General features: G+C 48.1%; 2 protein-coding genes across 2 annotated transcripts in view; both read right to left on the bottom strand.

The window, feature by feature from the left end:
- The window catches only part of LOC129021089 (putative G-protein coupled receptor GPR32P1), a 33767-nt gene extending 9555 nt beyond the window's left edge, over positions 1-24212 (bottom strand). Inside the window, 4 exon segments of the mRNA XM_063657395.1 lie at positions 21842-21891; positions 21998-22117; positions 22204-22357; positions 24205-24212. Coding sequence (XP_063513465.1) covers positions 21842-21891; positions 21998-22117; positions 22204-22357; positions 24205-24212 — 332 coding nt within the window.
- A 623-nt stretch (positions 24213-24835) lies between these two features.
- CLEC11A (C-type lectin domain containing 11A) lies at positions 24836-27276 on the bottom strand. The gene is made up of 4 exons (XM_054464915.2): positions 26893-27276; positions 26474-26660; positions 25944-26135; positions 24836-25522 (listed from the first exon to the last, which is right to left on the bottom strand). The coding sequence occupies exons 1-4, from the start codon at positions 27037-27039 to the stop codon at positions 25077-25079; spliced, it is 972 nt and encodes a 323-aa protein (XP_054320890.1). The 5' UTR covers positions 27040-27276; the 3' UTR covers positions 24836-25076.

Genomic DNA, 27276 nt, shown 5'->3' with positions numbered 1-27276 from the left:
AGTTCCAGGTGCAGGGGCTTAAACTATCACTAAGAGATAAATGCAGGGGCTTTTAGGTACCTTCCACCGAGCACACTCTCAGGAGCTGCTGGTACAGCCTGCCTCAATATCTTATCAGCAGGTGCATTCCTGGATGTGCTTGGAGTCAGCCTGCGCTAGTTATTCCCTTAAGGGGGATACTGGGGGCTGCAAGCAAAGAAACCAAAATGGAGTCTGTCCGGCTCTCTCTGCTAGGAGACAGTCACTCAGGTTAAAACAGGGTAAGGTATCACAAAGACACTGTCTAAAAAATACAATCCAATGCTTATTTTATTTTATTTTATTTTGTGAGTTGGAGTCTCACTCTGTCGCCCAGGCTGGAGCGCAATGGTGCGATCTCGGCTCACTGCAACCTCCACCTCCCAGATTTAAGCGATTCTCCTGCCTCAGCCTCCCAAGTACCTGGGATTACAGGTGGGTATCACCTAGCCCAGCTAATTTTTGTATTTTTAGTAGAGACGAGGTTTCACCATATTGGCCAGGTTTGTCTCAAACTCCTGACCTCAGGTGATCCACCTAAGGCCGAAGCAGGCGGATCACTTGAGGTCAGGAGTTCAAGACCAGCCTTGCCAACATGGTGAAACCTCCATCTTTACTAAAAATACAAAAATTAGCCAGGCATGATGGCACACACCTGTAGCCCCAGTTACTCGGGAGGCTGAGGCAGGAGAATTGCTCGAACCCGGGAGGCAGAAGTTTGCAGTGAGTTGAGATCGCACCACTGCACTCCAGCCTGGGCAACAGAGTGTAACTCTGTCTCAATAAATAAATGAATAAATAAATAAATAAATAAATATTTCAGCATCAATTTCCAAAACAAAGGACTCCCTTAAAAGAAATACAGTTACCAGGCATGGTGGCTCATTCCTGTAATTTTAGCACTTTGGGAGGCCGAGGCAGGCAGATCATTTGAGGTCAGGAGTTCAAAACCAGCCTGGACAATGTGGTGAAACCCCATCTCTACTAAAAATACAAAAAACAAATTATCCGGGTGTGGTGGCAGATGCCCGTAATCCCAGCTACTCGGGAGGCTGAGGTAGGAGAGTTGCTTGAACCCGGAAGGTGGAGGTTGCAGTGAGCAGAGATTGTGCCACTGCAGTGCAGCATAGATGACAGAGAAAGACTCCGTCTCAAAAAAAAAGAAAGAAAGAAAAATATAATTTTATTACCACATCCCCAGAATAGCAATAATTCCAATTCCTTAGCACACACACACACAAACACACAAGTCCCTCAATGTTTACATTTCCAATTGTCCCATAACAATTATAAAGATTTTGGGGAAGGGCGTGTCTTAACTCTTCCAGATCACTTTTGGACTCAGAATCATCAATGTCCGTATATTTCTATACACTGCCATCCTCTGTAGCATCTAGATCAGGGGGATTGGCAAACTTTTTCTGTAAAGTGACACAGAGGAAATATTTTGGGCTTTTCGTGCCCGAGGGCCTGTGTCAAGCAGTCAGCTCTGCTGTTGTGGGATGAAGGAAGATTCATGAAAAACAGGTAAAGGAGTGGCAGGGCTGTGTGCCAATTAAACTTTATTTATGGACATTGAATTTTGAATTTCATCTCATTTTCGTGTGTCGTGAACGTTATTATCCTGCTTTTGATTTTGCTTAACCATTAGCTCACCGACTGCCCCAAAACAGGCAGTGAGCCAGATTTGGCCTGGGCAGTGGGTCATAGTTTGTGAAATCCAAGTAGACATCAACCTGGTGTTGCTTTAAAGACTGCATGGTGAAGGCTGGGAGCAGTGACTCACGCTTATAATCCCAGCACTTTGGGAGGCTGAGGCCAGCGGATCACTTGAGGTCAGGAGTTAGAGACTACTCTGGCCAACATGGTGAACCCCATCTCTACTAAAAATACAAAAAATTAGCCAGGTGTGGTGGCGGGTACCTGTAGTCCCAGCTACCTGACAGGCTGAGGCGGGAGAATCACTTGAACCCAGGAGGCAGAGGTTGCAGTGAGCCGAGATTGCACCACTGCACTCCAGACTGGGTGACACAGTGAGGCTCCATCTCAAAAAATAACAATAATTTAAAAAATGAAACCAGTTCCTTTTCTAAGGGCAACACCGGGGAGAGCTGGTGAGATGACAGTTGTTCTCCCCAGGCTGTGCTCTGCCTGGATTTGGGGATTACCTCTTCCCATGGTGAAATTCTAAATGTATTTCTCCTGCTGCACCACAACATTCAGGCTTTTTTGCTTTGTTTTGGTGGCCATTCTGGTATTTTTTTCTCCTAACTTTTATTTTAGATGCAGGGGGTACGTGGACCTGGAGAGAGAGAAATATATATACATATATATATACACACAATAGTTATATATTTATAGGTATATAATATTATATATAATAGTTATATATTTAATATATCTATATTTATATATTTATATATATTTATATATAATATTTATATATTTATATAAAATATATATATTTATATATAATATTTATATATTTATATAAAATTTATATATATTTTTATATATTTATACATAATATTTATATATATTTATATATATTTATATATTTATACATAATATTTATATATTTATATATAATATTTATATATATTTATATATAATATTTATATATTTATATATAATATTTATATATTATATATAATATTTATATATTTATATATAATATTTATATATTTATATATAATATTTATATATATTTATATATATTATTTATATATATTTATATATATTATTTATATATATTTATATATAATATTTATATATTTGTATATAATATATACTATATATAATATTTATATAATATTTATTTATATAATATTTATATATATTTATATATATATGTTTGTGGGGCGGGGGCAGGGGACAGAGTCTTGCTCCATCACCCAGGCTGGAATGCAATGGTGCAATCTCGGCTCACTGCAACCTCCGCCTCCAGGGTTCAAGTAATTTTCCTGCCTCAGCCTCCCAAGTAGCTGGGACCACAGGCATACAACACCTCGCCCGGCTGATATTTGTATTTTTAGTAGAGACGGGGTTTCACCATGTAGACCAGGCTGGTCTCGAACTTCTGACCTCAGGTGATCCGCCCACCTCGGCCTCCCAAAGTGCTTGGATTACAGGCGTGAGCCACCACGCCTGGCCGACCTGGGTATATTACGTGATGCTGAGGTTTGGGTTACGAATGACCCCATCACCCAGGTACTGAGCATAGTCCCCTATAGTTGGTTGTTCAACCCTCGCCACCTCCTCCTTTCCCTTCTCCAGCAGTCCCCAGTGCCCATTGTTCCATCTTTACATAATGAGTACTCAATGTTAAGCTCTCACTTATAAGTGAGAACATGTGGTATTTGGTTTTCTGTTCCTGCGTTAATTCCATGAGGATAATGGCCTCCAGCTGCATGCATGTTACCACAAAGCACAAGATTTCATCCTTTTTTTTTTTTGAGACGGAGTTTCTCTTTTGTCACCCAGGCTGGAGTGCAATGGCACGATCTCGGCTCACCGCAACCTCTGCCTCCCAAGTTCAAGCGAGTCTCCTGCCTCAGCCTCGCAAGTAGCTGGGATTACAGGCATGCACAACCACACCCAAATAATTTTGTATTTATGGTAGAAAGGGGGTTTCACCATGTTGGCCAGGCTGGTCTTGAACTCCTGACCTCAGGTGATCCACCCACCTCAGCCTCACAAAGTGCTGGGATTACAGACCTAAGCCACCGTGCCCGGCCCCCAGCTTTATGTTCATCTCCTACCAGCCACTCACCACCGCTGCTCTGCCGGCTCTGAACCTTTTTTTAAATCATAGTACCTCAGGATGGTTTATGGCATTATTACCCAATCAGTTCTTGGCAAATTTAAGTGTTGTTTTTTCCTCCCTAACTGTTTTGCATTATAAATAGTGCTGTAAATAACACCTTTGGGGATGAAAATTTTGTCCGTGTTTAGGATTCTTTCTTTCTTTCTTTCTTTTTAGACGGAGTCTTGCTCTGTTGCCCAGGCTGGAGTGCAGTGGCGCGATCTCGGCTCACTGCAAGCTCCGCCTCCCGGGTTCACGCCATTCTCCGGCCTCAGCCTCCGAGTAGCTGGGACTACAGGCGCCCACCACCACGCTCGGCTAATTTTTTGTATGTTTAGTAGAGACGGGGTTTCACCGTGTTAGCCAGGATGGTCTCGATCTCCTGACCCCGTGATCTGCCCGCCTCAGCCTCCCAAAGTGCTAGGATCACAGGCGTGAGCCACCGCGCCCAGCCTAGGATTATTTCTTTGGTCTTGATTCCCACAAGTGGACCCCAAGAAAGAAAAGATCTTGTCTCTGTCACCCAGAAGGTCCTGACAACCCTACAACCGAGCAGGAGAGAGGCTGCCCCGGCCTGCCGCGCCGCACCGCCCCGGGGTTTCCTGTGAGATTGTTTCCTGGTTGTTGATGGACGGGGTTGGATTTTGATTTCTTGTGTGCGGGAGCGTCTTCCTGCCATGATGGTTGGCCACTCCCTCTCTTTCCGATTTGCAAATGTCTCTCCATGTCTTTTGCCCACTTGCCTACTGGAATCCAACTTTGTTCCTTTTTTGTGTGGTTTACGTGATAAGATTATTGACGCTATTTCCGTCGTACGGAATATAAGTTTTTTTCCAAGTCTATTTCTTGACTTATAATTTTAGTGTGAGTTTTGTTTTATACACAGAGATTTTGATTTAAAGGCTGTCAAATTGGTCTCCTTAATATGAGAAAAAAGACAAAAAATTAGTTAGCATTTTTAAATAAAGGCATAATTTGCATACAGCACAATTCCGCCTTTTTAGGTGCAGTTCTGAGGTTTTGGCAAATGCACACATCACAGAACAGTTCCATCACCGCAAATTCCCTCACACCCCGTTATGGCTCAAGTGGTTAAAACATAAGAAAGCTAGAAGAATAGATGTGAATAGGCAATTCTTTTCTCCGGGTTGCTCTATATTTTATGATACTGACCCCTAATTTTTGTCTTTTTTTTCCTTGAATAAAACCGAAAATGCTAAATGAGGGGGAAATTGCAAATCAAACTAAAATTGGTAGTTAAAGAGTCCCCTGCCATCCTCGTTCTTCCCTCAGATAATGAGAATTGTTAACAAGTTCATATTTTTCTTTCCGTTTCTTTCTTTCTTTCTTTTTTAGAGATGAGATCTTGCTATGTTGCCCAGGCTGGTCTCAAACTCCTGGCCTCAAGTGATCCTCCTGCCTCGGCCTCCCAACATGCTGGGATTACAGGCATGAGCCACAGCACCTAGCCAAGTTCCACTCTTTCAGATTCCACATATAAGTGAGATTGTGCGGGGTACATTTTTTTTTTTAACCTGGAGATCACTTCACAGTTACAGAAAAGTTACAAGAGCAATACAAAGAGGCTGGGCACAGTGGCTCACACCTGTAATCCCAGCACTTTGGGAGGCCAAGGTGGGCAGATTACTTGAGGTCAGGAGTTCGAGACCAGCCTGGCCAACATGGCAAAACCCCGTCTCTACCCAAAATGCATAAAAAGTAGCCAGGCATGGTGGCGCATGCCTGTAATCCCAGCTACTTGGAAGGCTGAGGCAGGAGAATCACTTGAACCCAAGACGTAGAGGTTGCAGGGAGCCAAGATCGCGCCACTGCACTCCAGCCTGGGTGACAGAGGGAGTCTCCATCTCAAACACACACACACACACACACACACACACACACACACAGCCTCTGAACCATGAAGCCTGGTGAGCACATTGAGGTGCTGGGAGGGTGGTGCCTGGAGAGGACCTGGCAGCTCCATGCCCTTCCTCATAACTCACCCCATGTATCTCTTTCATTCCTGAGTTCTATCCTTTATAATAAACCAGTAATAATAAGTAAAATGCTTGCCTGAATTCTGTGAGTTGTTCTAGTGATTTTTTTTTTCTTTTTTCTTTTTCTTTTTTTTTTTTTTTGAGACAAGGTCTCCCTCTGTCACCCAGGCTGGAGCACAGTTGCCTGATCATATAGCTCACTGCGATCTCAATCTCTTGGACTCAAGTGAGCCTCCTGCCTCAGCCTCCTGAGTAGCTGGGACTACAGGTGCATGTCCCCACACTTGGCTAATTTATTTTTATTTTTGGTAGAGATGGGATCATGCTATGTTGCCCAAGCTGGTCTCCAACTCTTGGGCTCAAGCAATCCTCCCTCCTTGGCCTCTCAAAGTGCTGAGATTACAAGCGTGAGCCACAGTGCCCAACCTGTAGCGAATTAGTGTATTTGAGTAGGTGTTTTATAACATTTGCATTACTATAAAGGAATATCTGAGGCTGCGTCATTCATAAAGAGATGTATTCAGCTCACTGTTCTGCAGGCTGTACAAGCATGGCACCTGTATCTGTTCAGCTTCCAGTGAGGGCTTCAGGGAGCTTCCAATCATGGTGGAAGCCAAAGGGGGAGCCAGCACATGACACAATGAGAGACAGAATAAGAGAGAGAAGGAAGAAGTATCAGACTCTTTTTTTTTTTTTTGGTTGGTGTCGGGCGGGAGACAGTTTCTCACTCTGTCGCCCCAGCTAGAGTGCAGATCATTGGCGCGATCTCAGCTCACTGCAATCTCCACCTCCCGGGGTCAAGCAATTCTTCTGCCTCAGCCTCCCGAGTAACTGGGATTACAGGCATGTGCCACCACACCTGACTAATTTTTGTATTTTAGTAGAGATGGGGTTTCACCATCTTGGCCAGGCTGGTCTCGGGCTCCTGATCTCAGGTGATCCACCTGCCTCGGCCTCTCAAAGTGCTGGGATTAACAGGCACGAGCCACTGCGCCGACCCAGACTCTTTTAAACAATCAGGTCTCATATGAGCTCACAGACTGGGAACTCTCATTACTGCAAGGACAGCACCAAGCCATTCATGAGGGATCCGCCCCCATGACCCAAACACCTCCCATCAGTACCCACCTCCAACATTGGATGTTGCATTTCTTTTTTCTTTTCTTTTTTTTTTTTTTTGAGACAGAGTCTTGCTCTGTCACGCAGGCTAGAGTCAGTGGCATGATCTCGGCTCACTGCAAGCTCCGCCTCCCGGGTTCATGCCATTCTCCTGCCTCAGCCTCCCGAGTAGCTGGGACTACAGGCGCCTGCCACCACGCCCAGCTAATTTTTTGTATTTTTAGTGGAGATGGGGTTTCACCGTTTTGGCCAGGGTGGTCTCGATCTCCTGACCTCGTGATCCACCTGCCTCGGCCTCCCAAAGTGCTGGGATTACAGGCATGAGCCACTGCGCCCGGCCGGAGGTCGCATTTCAACATGAGATTTGTCGAGGAGACAAACATCCATACCATATCAGTGAGAGTTTTGGGAACCCCTGAACTGGTGATTGGCCGGGCGGAAATTAAGGTAGTGTGGACACCCTACTGTAGTTGGCATCTGAGGTGGGCACAGTTTTTTTTGCTTGTTTGTTTTTTTGTTTCGTTTTGTTTTGAGATGGAGTCTCACTGTTGCCCAGGCTGGAGTGCAGTGGTGCGATCTCGGCTCACTGCAACCTCTGCCTCCCAGGTTCAAGCAATTCTTCTGCCTCAGCCTCCCAAGTAGCTGGGATTACAGGCTTGAGCCACCACACCCAGCTAATTTTTGTATTTTTAGCAGAGACAGGGTTTCACCATATTGGCCAGGCTGGTCTCGAACTCCTGACCTCATGATCCGCCCGCCGTGACCTCCCAAAGTGCTGGGATTACAGGTGTGAGCCACCACGCCCGGCCTGAGGTGGGGGCAGTTTTGTGGCCCAAGTCCATAACCTGCAGCATCTGACACTAACTCTGGGCAATCAATGTTGGAACTGAAGTAAATGGTTGGGCACCTGGTTGATGTTGGCGAACTGGGGAATTGGGGGAAGAACCTCTTGGGATCCCTTTAGAATGGAGCTCCTGGTTGGATACAGCTGTGTGAGCCTCACAGCAGGGACTCAGGGAATGTTCACTGCAGAATGAATAAAGTGAGACCTAGAGAGCCGAGGAAACCTGCTCCAGTGACAAGGCAGTGAGTCCCAGGGCTGGAATCCCATCATGTCTCCTCTCCCAACCAGCCTCCCCACAGGGAGCCCAGGCCAGAGCTCAGACCCACCCACGTGGCTGAGTATGTGGAGCAGGATGACAGGGCATTCCAGTCCTTAGGGTGTTAGGTTTTGAAAGGAAGGCGAGGGTTAAAGAATGACACCACAGGCTGGGCACGGTGGCTCACACCTGTAATCCCAGCACTTTGGGAGGCCTAGATGGGTGGATCACCTGAGGTCAGGAGTTTGACACTAGCCTGGCCAACATGGTGAAACCCCCAACTCTGCTAAAAATACAAAAATCAGCCGGGTGTGGTGGCGGGCACCTGTAATCCCAGCTACTTGGGAGGCTGAGGCAGGGGAATTGCTTGAACCCGGGAGGCAGACGTTGCAGTGAGCCAAGATCATGCCATTGCACTCCAGCCTGGGTGAAAGAGCAAAACTCCATCTCAAAAAAGCAAACAAACAAACAAAAACAGACAGAGGGAGAGACAGAGAGAGAGACGGGGGCTCAACAGCAACACAGGTATATTGCAAAAACCTGCAGAGATGGGGGACCAGCTTAGGGCCAGAGCCCACGGCCGCTTATAGGCTGGGGTACTTAAAGGTATGGGTGGGAGGGGTCTGAGCAGTATGGCTTGCTGCCTGGCAGGATATTGATAAGATGTGCGATCAGGCAGTTTGGCCCTTTTTCCAGTGGGATGTGATAAGATATTCCTTGGACCTTTGCCCAGCAGGATGTGACAGGGATTTTTCCTTCAGTCGGGCCTTTGCACGGCAGGGTATGATAAGGATGTTTCTCACTGCCTGAACCCCCATGGAATATTTCACTTTGACCCGCGAAATGGCAGAAGGCTTCCAAAATGGTGCAGTTTGGACTAACATTGGGTAGGCGGCGAAAGAGCAGAAATAATGCTCTGTGTCTGGGCATCTTACGGTCACCACTCGGTGGGAATTGCTGAAGGTGCAGGGGTAGGGAGTGGACAGAGGTCACAGGAGAGGCTATTCTGGAGCCCCTGCAATTTGAATAGCTTTGCTGGCTCCTCCTGGCAGCCTCCTTCCATGGGGAGGGTGAGAACCTTGTACAGAACCTGACTGAGAGCCCCAGGAAGAGAGGGACCTGCCCCAGATGACAGGTTACAACAGGCAGAAGTGACACCAACCTCTGTCTGATTCCAGATTTTTCTCTGTTTCCCATATTTGCTGAGGAGAAGCCACAAGCTCAAGCAGCTCCTACTGTTGTCCCAGTGATGCTACGCAAGTGAGACCCCAAATTGGGACTTGGCCAGGGAGGGCTCGCGGCTTTGGCCAGGAAATAATTCAAGGGTGAGCCGGTGGTGTTAGACAGCAACTTCTTCTTTTGACCTGTCATCAGAAAGTATAAACAGCAATTTTTTTTTTTTTTTTTTTGAGGCAGAGTCTTGCTCTGTTGCCCAGGCTGGAGTGCAGTGCTGCAATCTTGGCTCACTGCAACCTCCGCCTCCCAGGTTCAAACAATTCTGCCTCAGCCTCCTGAGTAGCTGAGATGACAGGTGCCCGCCAGCATGCCTGGCTAATTTTTGCATTTTTAGTAGAGACAGTTTCACCATGTTGGCCAGGCTGGTCTCCTGATGTCAAGTGATTCTCCTGCCTTAGCCTCCCAGTTGGGATTATAGGCGTGAGCCACCACGTCCAGCCAACAGCAATTGTTATCGAAGCTGCAGTGTACAGCAGCGACACGGGTACTGCTCCTTGCCTGAAAGGCTACCCCATAGGCAGTGTGCCCAGCAGCCATACTTATACCCACTTTTAATTATATGCAAATTAAGGTACAGATTATCCACTAGTGACTAGAAAAAGGGTGGTAACTTCCAGGTCATTAAGTCACTGCCATGGAGAGGGGCGGTAACGTCCGGGTGTTGTCATGGCAACGGTAAACTGACATGGCACTGGTGGGCGTGTCTTATAGAGAAGCACTTTCCCCTCTTCCCTGTTTCAGCTGGTCTTCAATTTGATCCTGAGTGCAAGCCCCACCTCCAGAGTCTAGTCCCACCTCCTACTTCATCAGGCATTGGGGGAGAGAGAAAGGGGATTTACTGCTTAACGGTTACAGAGTTGCCGTTTGGGGGGGATGAAAAAGTTTTTAAATAGATTGTGGTGATGGTTACACAACATTATGAATGTAATTAATGCCGCTGAATTATACATTTAAAAACGGTTCAATGGAAATTTTATGTCACACATTAACATAATGTTAAAAATGAATAATGCAATATACCAACAACCGTTGAATTTTACTCTTTACGTGGGTGAATTGCATGGTATGTAAATTATATCTTAATAAAGTGATTTCTTAAATTCAGTGTCTTACTCACATGTGGCCTGTGGCTACCATCCAGCCAGTCCAGGGCGGGGCTATTTCACTTCATGCTTGGGTTCCCAGCCCTGCCGCCTGGCTGGGTGGCCTTGGATAAGTAAAGTCATCTCTCTGAGTTCCTTTTCTTCCTCTGTAACATGGAGATAACAACAGCACCCACCTCAAGGTTATTGCGGGGTTTAAATGAGATCAAAGTGCCAGATTCTCAGCAGGATATCCAGCAAACACGGAGAACTCTTTTCTGTGAGCCATTGTGATTACTGGCCCTTTGAGAAAATATCACCAAAGGATAAACTCCCAAAAGTGGAGTCGGTAGGTCAGACGTTCAGTTAAGAACTGCTGGAAGATTTGTGTTGAAACAACCCCAGCGAGGCAGGTGTGGACACCACCAGCCTCCTCTGGGCAGACAGCCTGTCCCTGCGTGGTGTGATTGGCACCCAGCTCTCTCAGTCTGGCTCTTCTGTGTTGACGACTAGCAGATGGGACAGCTCATTGCTGCTGTCACTCATGTGTCTCTAGTTATGGGAGAGGGTGGCACCCTTAGACGCTCTGTGCTATGGTGAAGAATGTGACAATGATGCTGTTAGATGAAACGCATGAGGGACCCCAGGAATGGTGCACACTGTGGAACACGCACAGATGCGGGCGTGCATGGCGGGGCTTCACCTGTGCCTCGTACGTGAATGAATACGTGAAGAGAAATAAAAGGTAGAGAGAAAGCCCTCAAAAGAAAGACTTAGCTGGGCACAGTGGCTCATGCCTGTAATCCCAGCACTTTGGGAGGCCGAGGTAGGAGGATCACTTGAGCCCAGGAGTTTGAGACCAGCCTGGGCAACATGGTGAGACACCATCTCTATTTAAAGAAAGGAAGGAAGGACGGGAGGAAGAAAGGAAGGAAGGAAGGTAGGAAGGAAGGAAGGTAGGAAGGAAGAAAGGAAGGAAGGAAGGAAAGGAAGGAAGGAAAGGAAGGAACTTGTTAACAATTCTCATTATCTGAGGGAAGAACAAGGATGGCAGGGGACTCTTTAACTACCAATTTTAGTTTGATCTGCAATTCCTCCCCCCGAAATTTGGCATTTTCGGTTTTATTCAAGAAAAAAAGATTTTAAAAATTGGGGGTCAATCTTTTAAAACATAGAGCAACCCGGAGAAAAGAATTGCCTATTCATGTCTATTCTTCTAGCTTTCTTATGTTTTAACCACTTGAGCCATAATGGGGTGTGAGAGGATTTGCGGTGATGGAACCGTTCTGTGTTTTGGTTGGGGGTGGTCACGTGATGTGTGCATTTGCCAAAACCTCAGAACTGCACCTAAAAAGGGTGAATTGTGCTGTATGCAAATTATGCCTTAATTTAAAAAATGCTAATTTTTTTCCTTTTTTCTCATATTAAGGAGACAGATTTGACAGCTTTTAAATTAAAATCTCTGTGTATAAAACAAAACTCACACTAAAATTATGTCAAGAAATAGACTTGGAAAAAAAACTTATATCCCCTGTGACAAAAATAGCGTCAATAATCTTATCATGTAAACCACACAAAAAAGGAACAAAGTTGGATTCCAGTAGGCAAGTGGGCAAAAGACATGGAGAGACATTTGCAAATCGGAAAGAGAGGGAGTGGCCAACCATCATGGCAGGAAGACGCTCCCGCACACAAGAAATCAAAATCCAACCCCGTCCATCAACAACCAGGAAACAATCTCACAGGAAACCCCGGGGCGGTGCGGCAGGCCGGGGCAGCCTCTCTCCTGCTCGGTTGTTGGGTTGTCAGGACCTTCTGGGTGACAGAGACAAGATCTTTTCTTTCTTGGGATCCACTTGTGGGAATCGAGACCAAAGAAAAAATCCTAAACACGGACAAAAGCTTCATCCCCCAAAGGTGTCATTTGCAGCACTGTTTATTGTAAAAATCACCAAAATCAAAATAGAGGTACTAATATTTTTGTCTTTATTTTATTTATTTATTTTATTTATTTTGAGACCGAGTCTCACTCTTGTGGCACAGGCTGGAGTGTAGTGGCGTGATCTCGGCTCATTGCAACCTCCACCTCCCAGGTTCAAGCGATTCTCCTGCCTCAGCCTCCCAAGTAGCCGGGATTACAGGCGCGCAACACCACGTTCAGCTAATTTTTGTGTTTTCAGTGCAAACAGACGGGGTTTCGCCATGTTGTCCAGGCTGATCTCGAACTCCTGACCTCGTGATCCGCCCGCCTCGGCCTCCCAAAGTGCTGGGATTACAGGCGTGAGCCACCGCGCCCGTCCCCAGGTACTAGTATTTATTTATTTATTTTCTTTTTTGAGACGGAGTCTCGCTCTGTTGCCCAGGCTGGAGTGCAGTGGTGCGATCTCGGCTCACTGCAAGCTCCGCCTCCCGGGTTCATGCCATTCTCCTGCCTCAGCCTCCCGAGTAGCTGGGACTACAGGCACCCACCACTATGCCTGGCTAATTTTTTGTGTTTTTAGTAGAGACGGGGTTTCACCGTGTTAGTCAGGATGGTCTGGATCTCCTGACCTCGTGATCTGCCCACCTCGGCCTCCCAAAGTGCTGGGATTACAGGCATGAGCCACCGCGCCCATCCCTAGGTACTAATATTTTTAAAACATTGACAAACAGAGCCATGAAGAGACGGTTATCATGCTTGTATGCTTGATAACAAAAACTATCACATGTGTGGTATGGCGGCTCATGCTTGTAATCCCAGCAATTTGGGAAGCCCAGGAGGGAGGCTCAATTTGAACCCAGGAGTTGGAGACCAGCCTGGGCAACATGGCGAATCCCCATCTCAACAAAAAAATCAAATATTAGCCAGGCATGGTGGTATGTGCCTGTAGTCCCAGCTACTCCGGAGGCTGAGGTGGGAGGATCGCTTGAGCCCAGGAGTTGGAGGCTGCACTGCAGTGAGCCAAGATCGCACCACTGCACTCCAGTCTGGGTGACAAAGTGAGACCCCGTCTCAAAAACAAAAACAAAAACCAACAACACCTATTACAAAAGACTCTATAAAAACCACAACCTGGCACAAAAGCTATCACAACCTGCCACCAAAAATACTTCAAGGACAACTCCCCCACAATTGCCTGTTCACCCTCAGACTGGTGTCACCTTTATTATCGATCTTTGCAGCCAAGGATAATTATTTCAAAACAATATGTAATCCTCCTCTTCTTTCCCTTTAAAAACCGTCTTCTTCCTTTACCTCCCCGCATACGCACATAGTTTACTATGACATGCATTTCCCACTGCATGATCTATTCCTAGATAACATATTTTCTTTTGGAAGCCTCTCTGTGTTTCTTATTTAGTTTGACATTGCAATAGCAAAACACTTAGGGAAGGAAAAAAACAAACAAACAAAAAAAAAAACCTTAAATTTGCGCCAAGAAGGAATTGGGTAAGAACGCCATAAACTGGGCCGGGCATGGTGGCTCACGCCTGTAATCCCAGCACTTTGGGAGGCCAAGGCAGGTGGATCACAAGGTCAAGAGATCGAGACCATCCTGGCTAACACTGTGAAACCCCATCTCTACTAAAAATACAAAAAATTAGCTGGGTGTGGTGGCGTGCGCCTATAGTCCCAGCTACTCAGGAGCCCGAGGCAGGAGAATCACTTGAACCAGGGAGGCGGAGGTTGCAGTGAGCCGACATCACGCCACTGCACTCCAGCCTGGGTGACAGAGCGAGACTCCGTCTCAAAAAAAAAAAAAAAGGATGCCATAAACCATAAACTCTTCCCAGGGTACTACGATTTTAAAAGACTGAAGATAGCGTGGCAGCAGGGGAAACGCTTCTAGAAATTAAGTACCCGAAAGCAGGCTGCCCACTTGAAAATATTAGTTAGGATATCAGCTTGGCAAGAAGCAGTGCCCAAATCCAGGCAGAGTAGAGCCTGGGGAGAACAACCATCATCCCACCAGCTGTCCTCGGTGTCACCCTTAGAGAAGGAACTGGCTTCAGTAAAGGAGACGCCACCTTTGATAAACACATCGTAATTGATCAATTCTAAGAAGCCACTTTTCCCATATCTTGACGCCTCTGAAACCAGGAGGCATCTTCCAACGTCTGGCACCATACGACTGCTGTTTGAAAGGCATGAAAACCTGCAGAAGGGGTGTCCACAGCCCAGAAGAAAATCCAGCAGACAAGAGTGGGGCACTCGCAGCCCCTGGGAACCAACGGGTGCGCCTGGGTGGGTCAGGGGGAATTGGTGGGGAATAAGTTGTGTTTGGTGTTTGCTCTGAAAACAGAAGTCAGCAATAAACTGTTTCCTCTAATTGCAAAGTTGGATCAAGAGCCCAGCAGTAATGATTTTTAATTCTTACATGCAATCTTTTTTTTTTTTTTTTTTTAAGACAGGGTCTCCCTCTCGCCACTCTGTCATCCAGGCTGGAGTGCAATGGTGCCATCACGACTCACTGCAGCTTCAACCTCCGGGGCTCAAGTGATTCTCTCGCCTCAGCCTCCGGAGTAGCTGGGACCACAGGTACACACCACCATGTCCAGCTAATTTTTGTATAACTTTTCCACAATAAAGAAAAAAAAAGGATCTCAATTGTGAAACAATTTTAGGAATCCTTTATTTTACTTGTATTTTCCTTTATTGTTTGTAATAAATACACCCATAAAAGCTCTTTCAGTAAATAAGAAAGAAAAATTGCAAGTGGTAAGGAAGCATTGTTGCATCTTATAGACAGTGTGCACTTTTCTTTCTTTGTAACAACCATAAAAGTGGAGTTTCTTAGAGTCCATGAAATGCAGTAGCTAAAACATTCTCCAGAAGGAATAATGCTAATAATAGCAACTGATGGCCCAGGCACGGTAGCTCACGCCTGTAATCCCAGCACTTTGGGAGGCCGAGGCATGTGGATTCCCTGAGATCAGAAGATCGAGACCAGCCTGGCCAACATGGTGAAATGCCGTTTCTACTACAAATACAAAAATTAGCTCATGTGGTGGCAGGCATCTGTAATCCCAGCTACTTGGGAGGCCAAGGCAGGAAAATTGCTTGAACCCAGGAGGCAGAGGTTGCAGTGAGCTGAGATCATACCGCTGCACTCCAGCCTGGGCAACAGGGTAAGACTGTCTCAAAACAAAAAAAAAAAAAAAAAAAAGCAGCTGATGATTTTTTTTTAGCACCTACTGAGTCCCAAGTGCTGTTCTCAGTGCTTTGTAAATATTAACTGATTTTGTTGAAATTATGGAAAGTGGAGGGAGAGAAGAGGGCAGAGGGCAAGCAGAAGAGAGATGGCCCCGTGTGCCAGAGGCGGCCAAAGAGCTTCTTAGAAGCAGACTCACACATCTATCTCCCACAGACTGTTTTTGCGAGTCCCCAGGACCTTCTTGGTGGCAAATGTCTTCGGGGACCACTAGTTCACAAGGACCAGAATTATCTGTGGGGAAAGGCTGATGTCAACTCTTGAGCTTAGGTATTCAAAGCTTTATGCATTACTGTCTGACGCAGTGGCTCATGCCCATAATCCCAGCACTTTGGGAGGCCGAGGAAGGCAGATCACCTGAGGTCAGGAGTTGGAGACCAGCCTGGCCAACATGGCGAAACCCCATCTGTACTAAAAATACAAAAATTACCTGGGCGTGGTGGCAGGTGCCTGTAATCCCAGCTACTCAGGAGGCTGAGGCAGGAGAATAGCTTGAACCCAGGAGGCAGAGGTTGCAGTGAGCTGAGACTGCACCACTGCACTCCAGCCTGGGCAACAGAGTGAGACTCCGTCTCAAAAAAAAAAAAAAAAGTTTATAACGATACCACAACAAGGGGAAACGGAATAGAACTATCTAGGAATAACCATTCTATGTCTCACTGTAATAAAGCTAGTATAAATCTGAAACGGATTCTGATAAATTAAGATGTATATGGTAACCCTCCAAAAAGCAAAAACAAAAAATAAAATGTACAAAGAACTCAAGTAACCCAATTTTAAAATGGGCGAGGCCAGGTGTGGTGGCTCACAGCTGTAATCCCAACACTTTAGGAGGCCAAGGCGGGAAGATCACTTGAGGTCAGCAGTTTGAGACCAGCCTGACCAACATAGCCAAATCCCATATCTACTAAAAAATACAAAAATTCTCTGGGCGTGATGGTGGGTGCCTGTAATCTCAGCTACTTGAGAGGCTGAGGCAGGAGAATCGCTGGAACCCGGGAGGTGGAGCTTGCAGTGAGCCGGGATTCCACCACTGCACTCCAGCCTGGGTAACAGAGTGAGACTCCGTCTCAAAAAATAAAATAAAACAACCAAACAAAAAAGGGGCAAATGATCTGAACAGACATTTCCCAGAGAAGATATATAAATGGGCTAAATGTCCAGGAAAATATTCACACCATTAATCATCACAGAAATGCAATTCAAAACCATGCAGCCTCCCAGGCTCAAGTGATCCTCCCACCTCTGCCTCCCAAGTAGCTAGGACCACCAGTGCACACCACCATGTCATGGTCTCACTGTGCTGCCCAAGCTGGTCTCAAACTCTTGAGCTCAAGCGATCCTCCTGCCTTAGCCTCCCAAAGTGAAGTGTTTTAATTTTTAATCATAAATAGATGTACAGCCTTATGAAATTATTTTCCCACATCAGTTGAAATCATTGTATTTTCTTCCTTCATTGGTCACTGATATGGTGAATTATATTGAAAGATTTTTTTTTTAATTTTTGAACCATCTTCGCATTAGGAGCAGGAATCTTATTTGATCATGAAGAATTATGATATGCTGGATTTAAGAGGCAATTATTTGATTTGGGATTTTTACATCTTCATTCACAAGCGAAATGAATCTATAATTTTCTTGCATCTGGTCCTTATCCGATTTTGGATTCAACATTGCATTAGTCTCTAAAAATGAATCAGGCAGTTATTACATAATTTTCCAGCGATTTTCTGGAATAATTCATACAAGATAGGAATTAAACATTCTTTGAATGTTTGGTATCACTTGCTTAGAAAACCATCTGTGCCTGGGGGTTTTTTGGGGAGAGGGGAGATCTCTGAATATAATTTCAAATTCTTTAATAGTCACTGGCTTATTCAGTCTCTAATTTTGTGTCATTTTAGCATTGTATATTTTGCTAGTAATTTAACCAGTTCATTCAGGTTTTTAATGTTAGCACATAGCCATAATATAGTTTAATTACTTTTTATATCTCTGTCCTCGCTATAATTATTCACCACTTTACAATTTGTATTTTATTTGCAGCCTGTCTCTTTGTTCTTAATTGGTTTGCCAAAAGTAAGTCTTAGTTGCTTTTTCAAAAATTAAAATAGCTTTTAGTTTTGTTAATCTTCTTTTCTTCCCCCATCCATTTCAGCGATTTCTCCCCATATTATTTGTAAGCATTTTCATACCATACCCCTGAAAAATGTGCAAACAAAAGCTACAGGCACCATCATGAATGCATCTTAGGAATAGGAGTTTGTCTTTAAAAAGCAAGTTGCATTGGCAGGGTGCGATGGATCACGCTTGTAATCCCAACACGTTAGAAGGCCGAAGCGGATGGATCACTTGAGGTCAGAAGTTCGAGACCAGCCTGGTCAACATGGTGAAACCTCATCTGTACAAATACAAAAATTAGCCAGGTGTGGTGGCGTGTGCCTGTAGTCCCAACTACTTGGGAAGCTGAGGCAAAGAGAATGGCTTGAACCCAGGAGGTGGAGGTTGCAGTGAGCCGAGATCGTACCACTTCACTCCAGCCAGGGCAACAGAGCGAGACTCTGTTTCAAAAAAAAAAAAAAAAATAGCAAGTTGCATACAGTAAGATATGGTTGTGAGCTGAAATGCAGCCCCCAAAATTCATATTTTGGAGCCCTAACCCCCAGTACATCAGAACATGACTGCATTTGGAGATAGGATCTCTAAAGAGGTGGTGAAGGTTAAATGGGGCCATTAGGGTGGGCCCTAATCCAATTGGACTTCATCCTTATGGGAAGAGGATATATGGCCACACAGAGAGTCACCAGGGATGTGCACACAGAGAGGACCACATGAGGGCACAGCAAGAAGGCGGCTGTCTGCGAGCCAAGGAAGGAAGCCTCAGAAGGAACCAACCGTGCCAACATCTTGATCTCAGACTTCCAGCCTCCAGAACTGGGAGATAATCAATTCTGCTGTTTCAGTCCCCTAGCCTGTGGTACTTTATAAGGGCAGTTCGAGCCAACGAATACATGTATTATTACTCCAAAGCCCAAAAAACAAGCAAAACTAAATAAGATGTTGTTTCGGGAAATATACACACATGCTAAAATAATAATGAAAATCACGCAATGGCAAAACACAATTCAGGATGGTAGGTACTGGTGAGGGGGATGGGAGAAGGCGTTTAACAGTAACGTCCTATTCTTTTTCTTTTTCTTGTCTTTTTTTTTTGAGACAGGGTCTCCCTCTGTTGCCCAGGTTGGAGTGCAGTGGCATGATCACAGCTCACTGCAGCTTCGACCTCCTGGGCTCAAGCAATCCTCCCACCTCATCCTCCCAAGTAGCTGGGACTTCAGGCTCTTGCCACCATGCCAGGCTAATTTTGATATTTTCTTTAAAGGCAAGATCCCACTATGTTGCCCAAGCTGGTCTCAAACTCCTGAATTCAAGTGATCTTCCCGCCTCAGCTTCCCAAAGTACTGGGATTACAGGCGTGAGCCACCCCACCAGGCCAGGAACATCTTTTGTTATTCATAATAAGCCCACATCTGCTGAATCATCAATGGGTGTGAAATCAAGGGGGAAATTTTGATGAAAGGCAGATACTACCTGTCTTAAGTATCTGCCCCTGGACTGCTTATTAGCTGCAAAGGAGTATTATACAGCTGGGGAATGGGACATCAGCTCGCTGGGTGATCAAAACTCACTTCACTAATGAGGCACAGTAGGACACTGACTATGTCCAGATGGGATACCTTCAAAGAAGTACACACCTCACTTCATTATTCTGGTGGAGAATGTATAACTTGAATCTAATCATCATGAGGAAACATCAGACCAACTAAAAATGTGGAACTTCTATTTTTAAAAGGGCAAGGAGCTGTTCTTCCAAAATGTGTACATATATATATTTTTTTTTGTTTTTTTTTTTTTGTTTTAGATAAAGTCTTGCTCTGTTGCCCAGGCTGGAGTGCAGTGGTGTAATCTTGGCTCACTGCAAGCTCCGCCTCCCAGGTTCACCCCATTTTCCTGCCTCAGCCTCCCGAGTAGCTGGGACTACAGGCGCCTGCAACCACGCCCGGCTAATTTTTTTGTATTTTTGGTAGAGATGGGGTTTCACCATGTTAGCCAGGATGGTCTTGATCTCCTGACCTCGTGATCTTCCTGCCTCAGCCTCCCAACCTGCTGGGATTACAGGCGTAAGCCACCGCGTCCAGCCACCAAAATGTCAATATTATAAATATGGAAATGTTCCAGATTCAAGGAGGCTAAAGAGACGTGACAACTGGCTGGGCGTGGTGGCTCACAACTGTAATCCCAGCACTTTGGGGGGCCGAGGCAGGTGGATCACCTGAGGTCAGGAGTTCAAGACCAGCCTGGCCAACATGGCGAAACCTTGTCTCTGCTAAAAATACAAAAATTATCCTGGCGTGGTGGCAGGCACCTGTAGTCCCAGCTACTCAGGACGCTGAAGCAGGAGAATTGTTTGAACTCAGGAAGTGGAGATTGCAGTGAGCCGAGATTGCACCATGGTACTCCAGCCTGAATGACAGAGCAAAACTCCATCTCAAAAAAAAAAAAAAAAAAAAAAAAAGACAAAAGAAAAAGGAAAGAAAGAAAGATGGGAGAGAGAAAGAAAAAGAAAGGCAGGAAAAGAAAAGAAAAATTATATATATATATGAGCTAAAGCTAGCTAATACTGTAAAAATCTGGCCTGCCCTTCATCTATAGACCGAGATAAAGCCAACCGCAAAGTTAACAGGACACATTTCACCCAGGGGCGAGCTGCAGCAGTAAAAGTGTTTTAACGGCCCCCTTTATGAGTGACTACTGCTATCTTACTCACTGAGAAACTTTGTTCTCTAAAATCATAGACTGTTGGAAACTTTGCTGTATGAAAGTCTATCTGTAAGAATGAAACAGACTAATCTTTCTTTCCTGGAAGATCTGTCACTTTGACAAAGATAAGAAGCATCCATTTCCAGCCCTGGTGCAGAGTTTTAAATAAAAAGTTTCTGGGCACAGCATGCCACATTTATATTAACATTGTAGTTTCCAGGGAAACAAGACCTTAGGTCCACTTTGCAGTCCAAATCTGATTTTTCCTTTTTTTTTTTTTTTTTTTTTGAGACAGGATCTCGTTCTGTCACCCAGACTGGAATACAGTGATACAATCATAGCTCACTGCAACCTCAAACTCCTGGGCTCAAGCAATCCTCTCACCTCAACCTCCCAACTGGCTGGGACTACAGGAGTGTGCCACCACACCCAGATAATTTTCTCCTCCCCTTCCCTCCCCCCCTCCCCTCCCCTCCCGTTTTTTCCCCTCCCTCCCCTCCCTCCTTTCCTTCGGTAGAGATGTCACCCAGGCGGGTCTTGAACTCCTGGGTTCAAGTGATCCTCTTGTCTTGGCCTCCCAAAGCGCTGGGATACAGACATGAGCTACTGTATGCGGCCCAGGCCTGATGCTCACTCACTTATACACATTCCTACCTTGTTCTAAACCTATCTAAACATTGTTTCACTTAAATTTCATCCAAATTTCTCTCTTCCTCCAAATCCTGTAACTCGATTGCAGCTTCTCCTCTGGGGGGAGATCGCTTTCATTTCAGTGGTTCAACAAACCTGACTTTGTCTTGCTTGTCCCTGATGATTGGGCTAGGATGGGTGGGTGGGTGGGTGGATGGATGGATAGATGGAATGATGAAGCCAAAGCAATGAGGTAAACTGTTAACAAACAAATCAGAGTAGAGTATTTGTTTGTACTACAGTGTTTATATTTGTGTAGGTTATCTATAAGTTTAAAATTATTTCCAAATTAAAATTGTCTGGTTTTTTCGTTTTTTGTTTTTGTTTATTTTTAAGGTGCACGCCTGTAGTCCCAGCTACTCAGAAAACTGAGGCGGGAGGATTGCTTTAGCTCAGGAGGTCGAGGCTGCAGTGAGCTATGATTGTGCCACTACTGCACTCCAGCCTGGGCGACAGAGTGAGACTCTGTCTCAAAAAAAAAAAAACCAGAATCTGAAAATAAATAGAAAAGAAAGAAACTAAGTTGGTTTGGACCGGTGTTTAGCCACAAAGAAAGAAATTTTATATTGAATTTTATATTGTTAATTCAGCACATCGACGTTTAAATTTTGAAAAGCTTCTTACCATTTCCTATGATACTAATATTTCATATGAACTTATTTCACTTTTTAAAAAATGGTTATGATCTACCCAAGGAAACGCACCTGTTTTGAAAAACTCTCGTCTGAGAGATCCAAACGCGAGTTGAAGGTTAAGGCTTCGCGACTTGGGGTTTTCCTACCCGCAGGCGCGTGACAGGACTACATTTTCCAGAGTGCCTCGGGGCGAGGCCTGGGTGGAGAGGAGGGGTCTGAGCTCTGATTGGAGACTGCGGAGCTCCGAACTCACCGCCAAGGCGTGGCCCTCAGGCTTGCTGGGAAATGGAGGCGAACCTCACATGGGAGGAGGGGGCGGGGCTTGCGAGGTGACCCGTAGGAGTCACCCGGTTACTGCGGAAAAACGTGGTTCTGGGAAGGCGGTAATGGGCCTGCTGTTCGGCCTCCTGGGCTTTATCGCCCTGCAAGCCCGTGCGGCCGCTGGTTCTTCCTTCTCTGGTTCTTCCTCCTCCGTTTAATCATCCCAGGCCTCCTGCCCTTGTTCTACTGCTTCCCTGGGATCCCTTAATGCATCTATTCCAATCAGCTGCCGAGGCCTTCCCTGGTCCATGGCTCCGGCCTTGCACACTACCAGCGCTCCGCAGAGAGCCAGAGAGAGGACATTGGCAAACTCTGGCCCGCAGGAAGTCTGGTGGGGCTTCCTGGAGGAGAGAGTAGGTTTCCCACGCAGACCAGAGTCAGGAAATCAGCACCGAATGCCACATATAGGCGTGCTGTTCTGATGTATAAACAGTCCTTGCAGGCACGCCACTCCCCACTTCAGACCTCTCTCTCTCTGCATGCCCTCAGCTGGCCCTGTGCTTGGTATGGTAGCTCCAGGCCCTGCCAGGGAGACAGACATTGTCTGTCAGACCAGACAGTGGCACCTAAAGTGATGTGGAAAGCCCTGGACCCTATGGGACACTAGAGGAGGTGCCTCACCCAGCCTTGGGGAGGCCAAGGAGGAAAAGCAGCCGAGATCCGACTCATCTCAGGGTCCCCTGCATGATGCCACACAAGCATCTTCATTCAAAGGGCTCCCATGTGCCAGGCGATGCTGGGGACAGAGAAAGTCATACCTTGTCCTGCCCTTCCCCATGCACCTGGAGTGTCCCTCAGCCTGTCTGATCAGGGCTGGGTCAAGAGAGGAACAAGGGGTTTGTGGAAACCAAAGGGGATCCCTAACCCTGCGCGGGGCTGGGGGAAAGGCTGGTTGTTTGGGGTGATGTGTTATCCAATTCTTGGAAGTGGGTGTTTACCCTAGAGAGGAGGGAGAATGGAGATCTTTGCATATACAAAAGCACAGTGTCAGGAGAGAGCACAGAGAGGTGAAAGTGAGGTTGAATTGCCCTGGTGAAGCTCAGACCTGGGAACTGCAAAGACCCCTCTGTGTCTGGTACTATTCTAGATCAATACTGTTATTATCCCCACAGAACAGATGGAGACACTGAGAAGCAGCATGGTTATGTCTCACTCAGGTTTTCCCAGGAGATAAGTGGCTGAGGTAGGACTGGAACCTGGGCCATCTGGCTCCAGAATCTGGGTGGGTAGCCATGGTGTACCATACCCAAATATCTTCCAGAATGGAAGCTCTTCGAGGGCAGAGACCCCTCTGGGAAATAATAGATACTCATCATTGTCTGCCTAATCTGACCTCTGGTTGGCTATAAGATCTAGGGCTGCCTATCCCTCCCGGGGGAAACTGAAGCTCAGCATGAGAAGAATTTCTGATTGAGGGCTGACTCCAGGCCACACCCCCACTCTCCTATTCTGTATTCCTCTGGGGATGTGGGGCTGACAAATGACTCCTGAAGGGAGAAGGGTGGGTGATCTCCCCTCTATCCAAGCTGACAGTGATGGCTTGCTCCTCCCATGTGTGGATCCAATGGTGACCCTTTAGGCAGTGGTGCCGTGGCTGAAGGAAGGGAAGGGGCAGAGTGGTAAGGACAGACAGGGTCACATCCCCATTCCTGGGCTCCCTGATGTCAGGGTCACGCCCATGATGCCAACCTTGGGGGAGGTACTAGGATGATTTCCAAAGAGGCTCTCCTCCAAACAGAGCTGTCCACTATGCTGAGGCCCAGGCTGGCTGACTCCTGGGTGTCTTCACCAGGGAGTAAAGGTATGAAAAATGGTGAGGGACAGCCGGGCACTGTGGCTCATGCCTGTATTCCCAGCACTTTGGGAGGCCCAGGAGGGCAGATTGCTTGAGCTCAGGAGTTCAAGACCAGCCTGGGCAATATGGCAAAAACCAACCTCTATAAAAAAATACAAAAATTAGCCAGGTGTGGTGGGGCGCACCTGTAGTCCCAGCTACTTGGGGGGCTAAGGTGGGAGGACTGTTTGAGCCCAGAAGATTGAGGCTGCAGTAAGCCATGATTGTACCACTGCACTCCAGCCTGGGCAAAAGAGCAAGACCGTCTCAAAAAAAGAAAAAAAAGGGTGAGGACGGAAGGTAGTGTGTGGCTCAAGTTCAGCCACCACCAAATGCACACTGTCCTGGTCTCACCTGAACATCCCAAGAGCCGCACAAAGTAGGAGGGACTGTGCCCACGTTCAAATAAAAAACCCGAGGCTCACAGAGGGGAAGGGACTGGCTCCTGGCCTCACTGGCAGGAAGCAGAGGAGGGAAAATTGGGAGGAAGTCTAAGCTTCAAGGTTGGGTGAGTCCTTAAGTCCATGTCTCAATATATCATCCCAACAAGTCCATGAAACCATATCATCTGGGGAAACAAATTGGACACACCACTTTAACAAATTAAACGGGCTCTTTCCTGCAGGACTTGTCAGAGCCTTTAGCCCCTTCACGTTTCCCAAATCTCTTTGACCAGGACCAAGGCCAAGGCCTGGGACAATTGGCAAGCCCCGGGTCCCAAAGGCCGAGAGAGCGGGCACGATGGAGGTGAAGGTGTCTACAGCGTTTGTACGCGTGTACTCTGGCCATCTGTGCACAGAACAGATGACCGTGTGTACATATGCACCTGTGTTTCTCCATCACTCCATCTGGGGCTCAAATGACATCTGTAAAAAGCAGAACAGGCATCCAAAGGCCAGGACACGCGCCCAAAGACCAGGGTCTGGCCCTTCCCGGCTTCCCCTGCAGGAGATAAAGTCCAAGACTGCCTTCACTGCTCCTCAAGTCAGATTCCACAAGGATTTATTGGCACCGGACCTAGCCTGGTGCCTGCCCCTTCAAGGAAAGACACTAACAAGGAGGAGTCCCGGCACCGCAAGAGCCCTCCCAGAAGCGCCCAGCCTGGGGGTCGGGGAGGACGCTGCCATTCGTGGACAGGAAGGGAAGGGCGATCTCGGAGGAGGGTGGGCACGGCGCAGGGAAAGGCCGGGTGGTGGGATGGGCAGGGATGCGGGGTACCGGCCCCGCTAGAAGGGGAACTCGCAGACGTAGTAGAGGCGCCGCTGGCAGTCGTGGTCCCACCAGGAACCGTCGTCAGAGGCCTGCGCCACGCAGTTCTCGAGCATGCCACCGTTGGGCTGGTCCGGGCTGAGCGGGTGCGGCGAGGCGCTGGGCTGGGCGCCGAGCTCGGGGCGGGGTGAGCGATGCCAGGCGAAGAAGGACACGCGCTGGCCGTTTTCGAAGAGGTAGAGGCCCTCGGCGCGCCGATCGTGCACGCCCAGCCACACGGGCCAGTTGTAGGGAGCGAGCGCCGCGCGCAGGTAGCGAGTGAGCGCCTCCATCTGCTGGCGGTCCGCCGGCTGGGCCAGGCTCCCGCCCCGCGCCGTGCACCGCGCCTGCGCCGCCGCCTGAGCTTCGAAGTCGCGCGAGAGCAGGAAGCACTTGTGGCCCAGGCGCAGCCCCTTCAGGCAGCCTGTGGGCGGGGCCGGGTAGAGAAGGAGGCGGGGTCATGCATTCAGAGTCTGGAAGGGGGCGAGGACAAAACATCCGGGGGTGGAGGGAGGCGGGGCCAGGAACTCATGGGGAGGGCTGGGAGGAGGCGTGGTCAGAACCGCGGGAGCCAGGAGGTGGAGAGTCTGGTCCGCCAGGGGCGGGGCCAGGCGGTGGGAGCTGGACTGTAGGGGGCGTGGTGCTGCCCCAGTCGGGTCCGCGCGGGTCTGGAGTGCCCACCCTGCTCCCTGCATTCAGCCTCCCAAGTCTCTAACCCCGTCCGCTAGCACACAGCAGCTCTCCCGAACTCTCCCGCCCCAGACACCTAGGGTCACCTTCTCAACCAGTCCCATACCTGGCCCAGATATTCTCATTTTTTTCCACCCCGCGCGCCGCGGACTCACCCTCCAAGCGGCCGTGCTCGCGCTCGGCGCGACCCTGCGCCTCCTGCAGGGCTTGCACGGCATCGCGGGTGTCGCCCGCCGCGTTCCGCAGCTGCCGCAGCCCCTGGGTCAGCTCGACCACGCGGGTGTCCAACGCGTGCAGACGGACATGCAGCTGGTGCAGGCCTGCGTCCAGGCCGGCCAGGCGGCCCACTGCGGACAGACAGGGATCATGCTGGAGGGGGAGCCTGGAGATGCGGAGGGGGAGCCTGGAGATGCAGCGGGGGGCCTGAGGACCTGGAGAACTGGGATCTAGGGCTCCTGAGGGCGGAGTGGCGGTGGGGGGGCACCCCGGACTCCTGGAAGGTAGGGTCGAGTGGCCCAGGCTCTTAGGAGGCATGGCCGTGGACCTGGGGCTCCTAGGGGTGTGGGGGCTCTGGGCTGGGCAATGGACAACTGAAAGGCCACCTGGCAGTGAACCGACCCTTCATTTTTGCGAAAGTGACTGCGGCGGCCTGGGGGTTTGGGGGTGAGGGCTTCTGGTTACTCACGGATGTAAGTGACGATGTCCTCAGGGGTGGGAGAGGGGCTGGGGCCGGAGGATGGGGTTGGCGTTGCTTCCTCCTCCTCTTCCTCCCCTTGGTCCTCCTCCATCTCCCAGTCCTCTTTGCCCTCAACAGTTCCGGCAGGATTCTCATCCCCCCTCCCAGCAGGCAGTCCTAGGGCTTCCTGCAGATGCTGGGGCAGAGGAGGGGTGGTGAGCCCCAGCCTGCCACCAAGATGCCTCATTCGCCCCTTTCCAACTCGTAACTCATTCTCTGCCGCCTGAGTCCTGTCTCTGAGCCCATCACCCTCCCACTCCTCTGAGACTATCCCAATCGCTCCTCATTGTCCATTTCCCTAACCTTGGAATACCCCCTCCCAGGCCCACAGTTCACCACCCATAGCTCCCTGACACTCCAGAGCTCACCTTCAGCATCAGGGCCTCCCTCTCCCGCTCCTCCTCCTGGGCACCTCCCCAGCCTCCCTCCCACTCCCTCTCTGCTCCCCGAGCCCCATGGCCAAAGCCCAAGAGCTGGGGGACCACCAAAGCCCCCAAAAGCCAGGCTGCCTGCATTAAGCTGGACTCTTGGCACCCAAAGTTCCAGATGTCTGGATGTCTGGGGTGGGAGGGGTGGCCTCTGGGAACCGCCGAGTGCCCCTGCCCTGTGTGCAGGTCACTAGCCCCCAGGTTCCCGACTCTCCCAGCTTCTCTCTTCCTGTTCCTCTCCTCGTCTCTGTCCGGTCCGTTGGTCTCCTCTGCTTCTCTGTGTGTGTCTCTCCCCGCCCCTCTTGGCTCCCCGGAGGCCCTGCC

The sequence above is a fragment of the Pongo pygmaeus genome, chromosome 20 (genome assembly GCF_028885625.2).
Source record: "Pongo pygmaeus isolate AG05252 chromosome 20, NHGRI_mPonPyg2-v2.0_pri, whole genome shotgun sequence".
In the NCBI taxonomy this organism is placed as follows: domain Eukaryota; kingdom Metazoa; phylum Chordata; class Mammalia; order Primates; family Hominidae; genus Pongo; species Pongo pygmaeus.
This window is presented reverse-complemented; position numbering and strand designations above follow the sequence as displayed.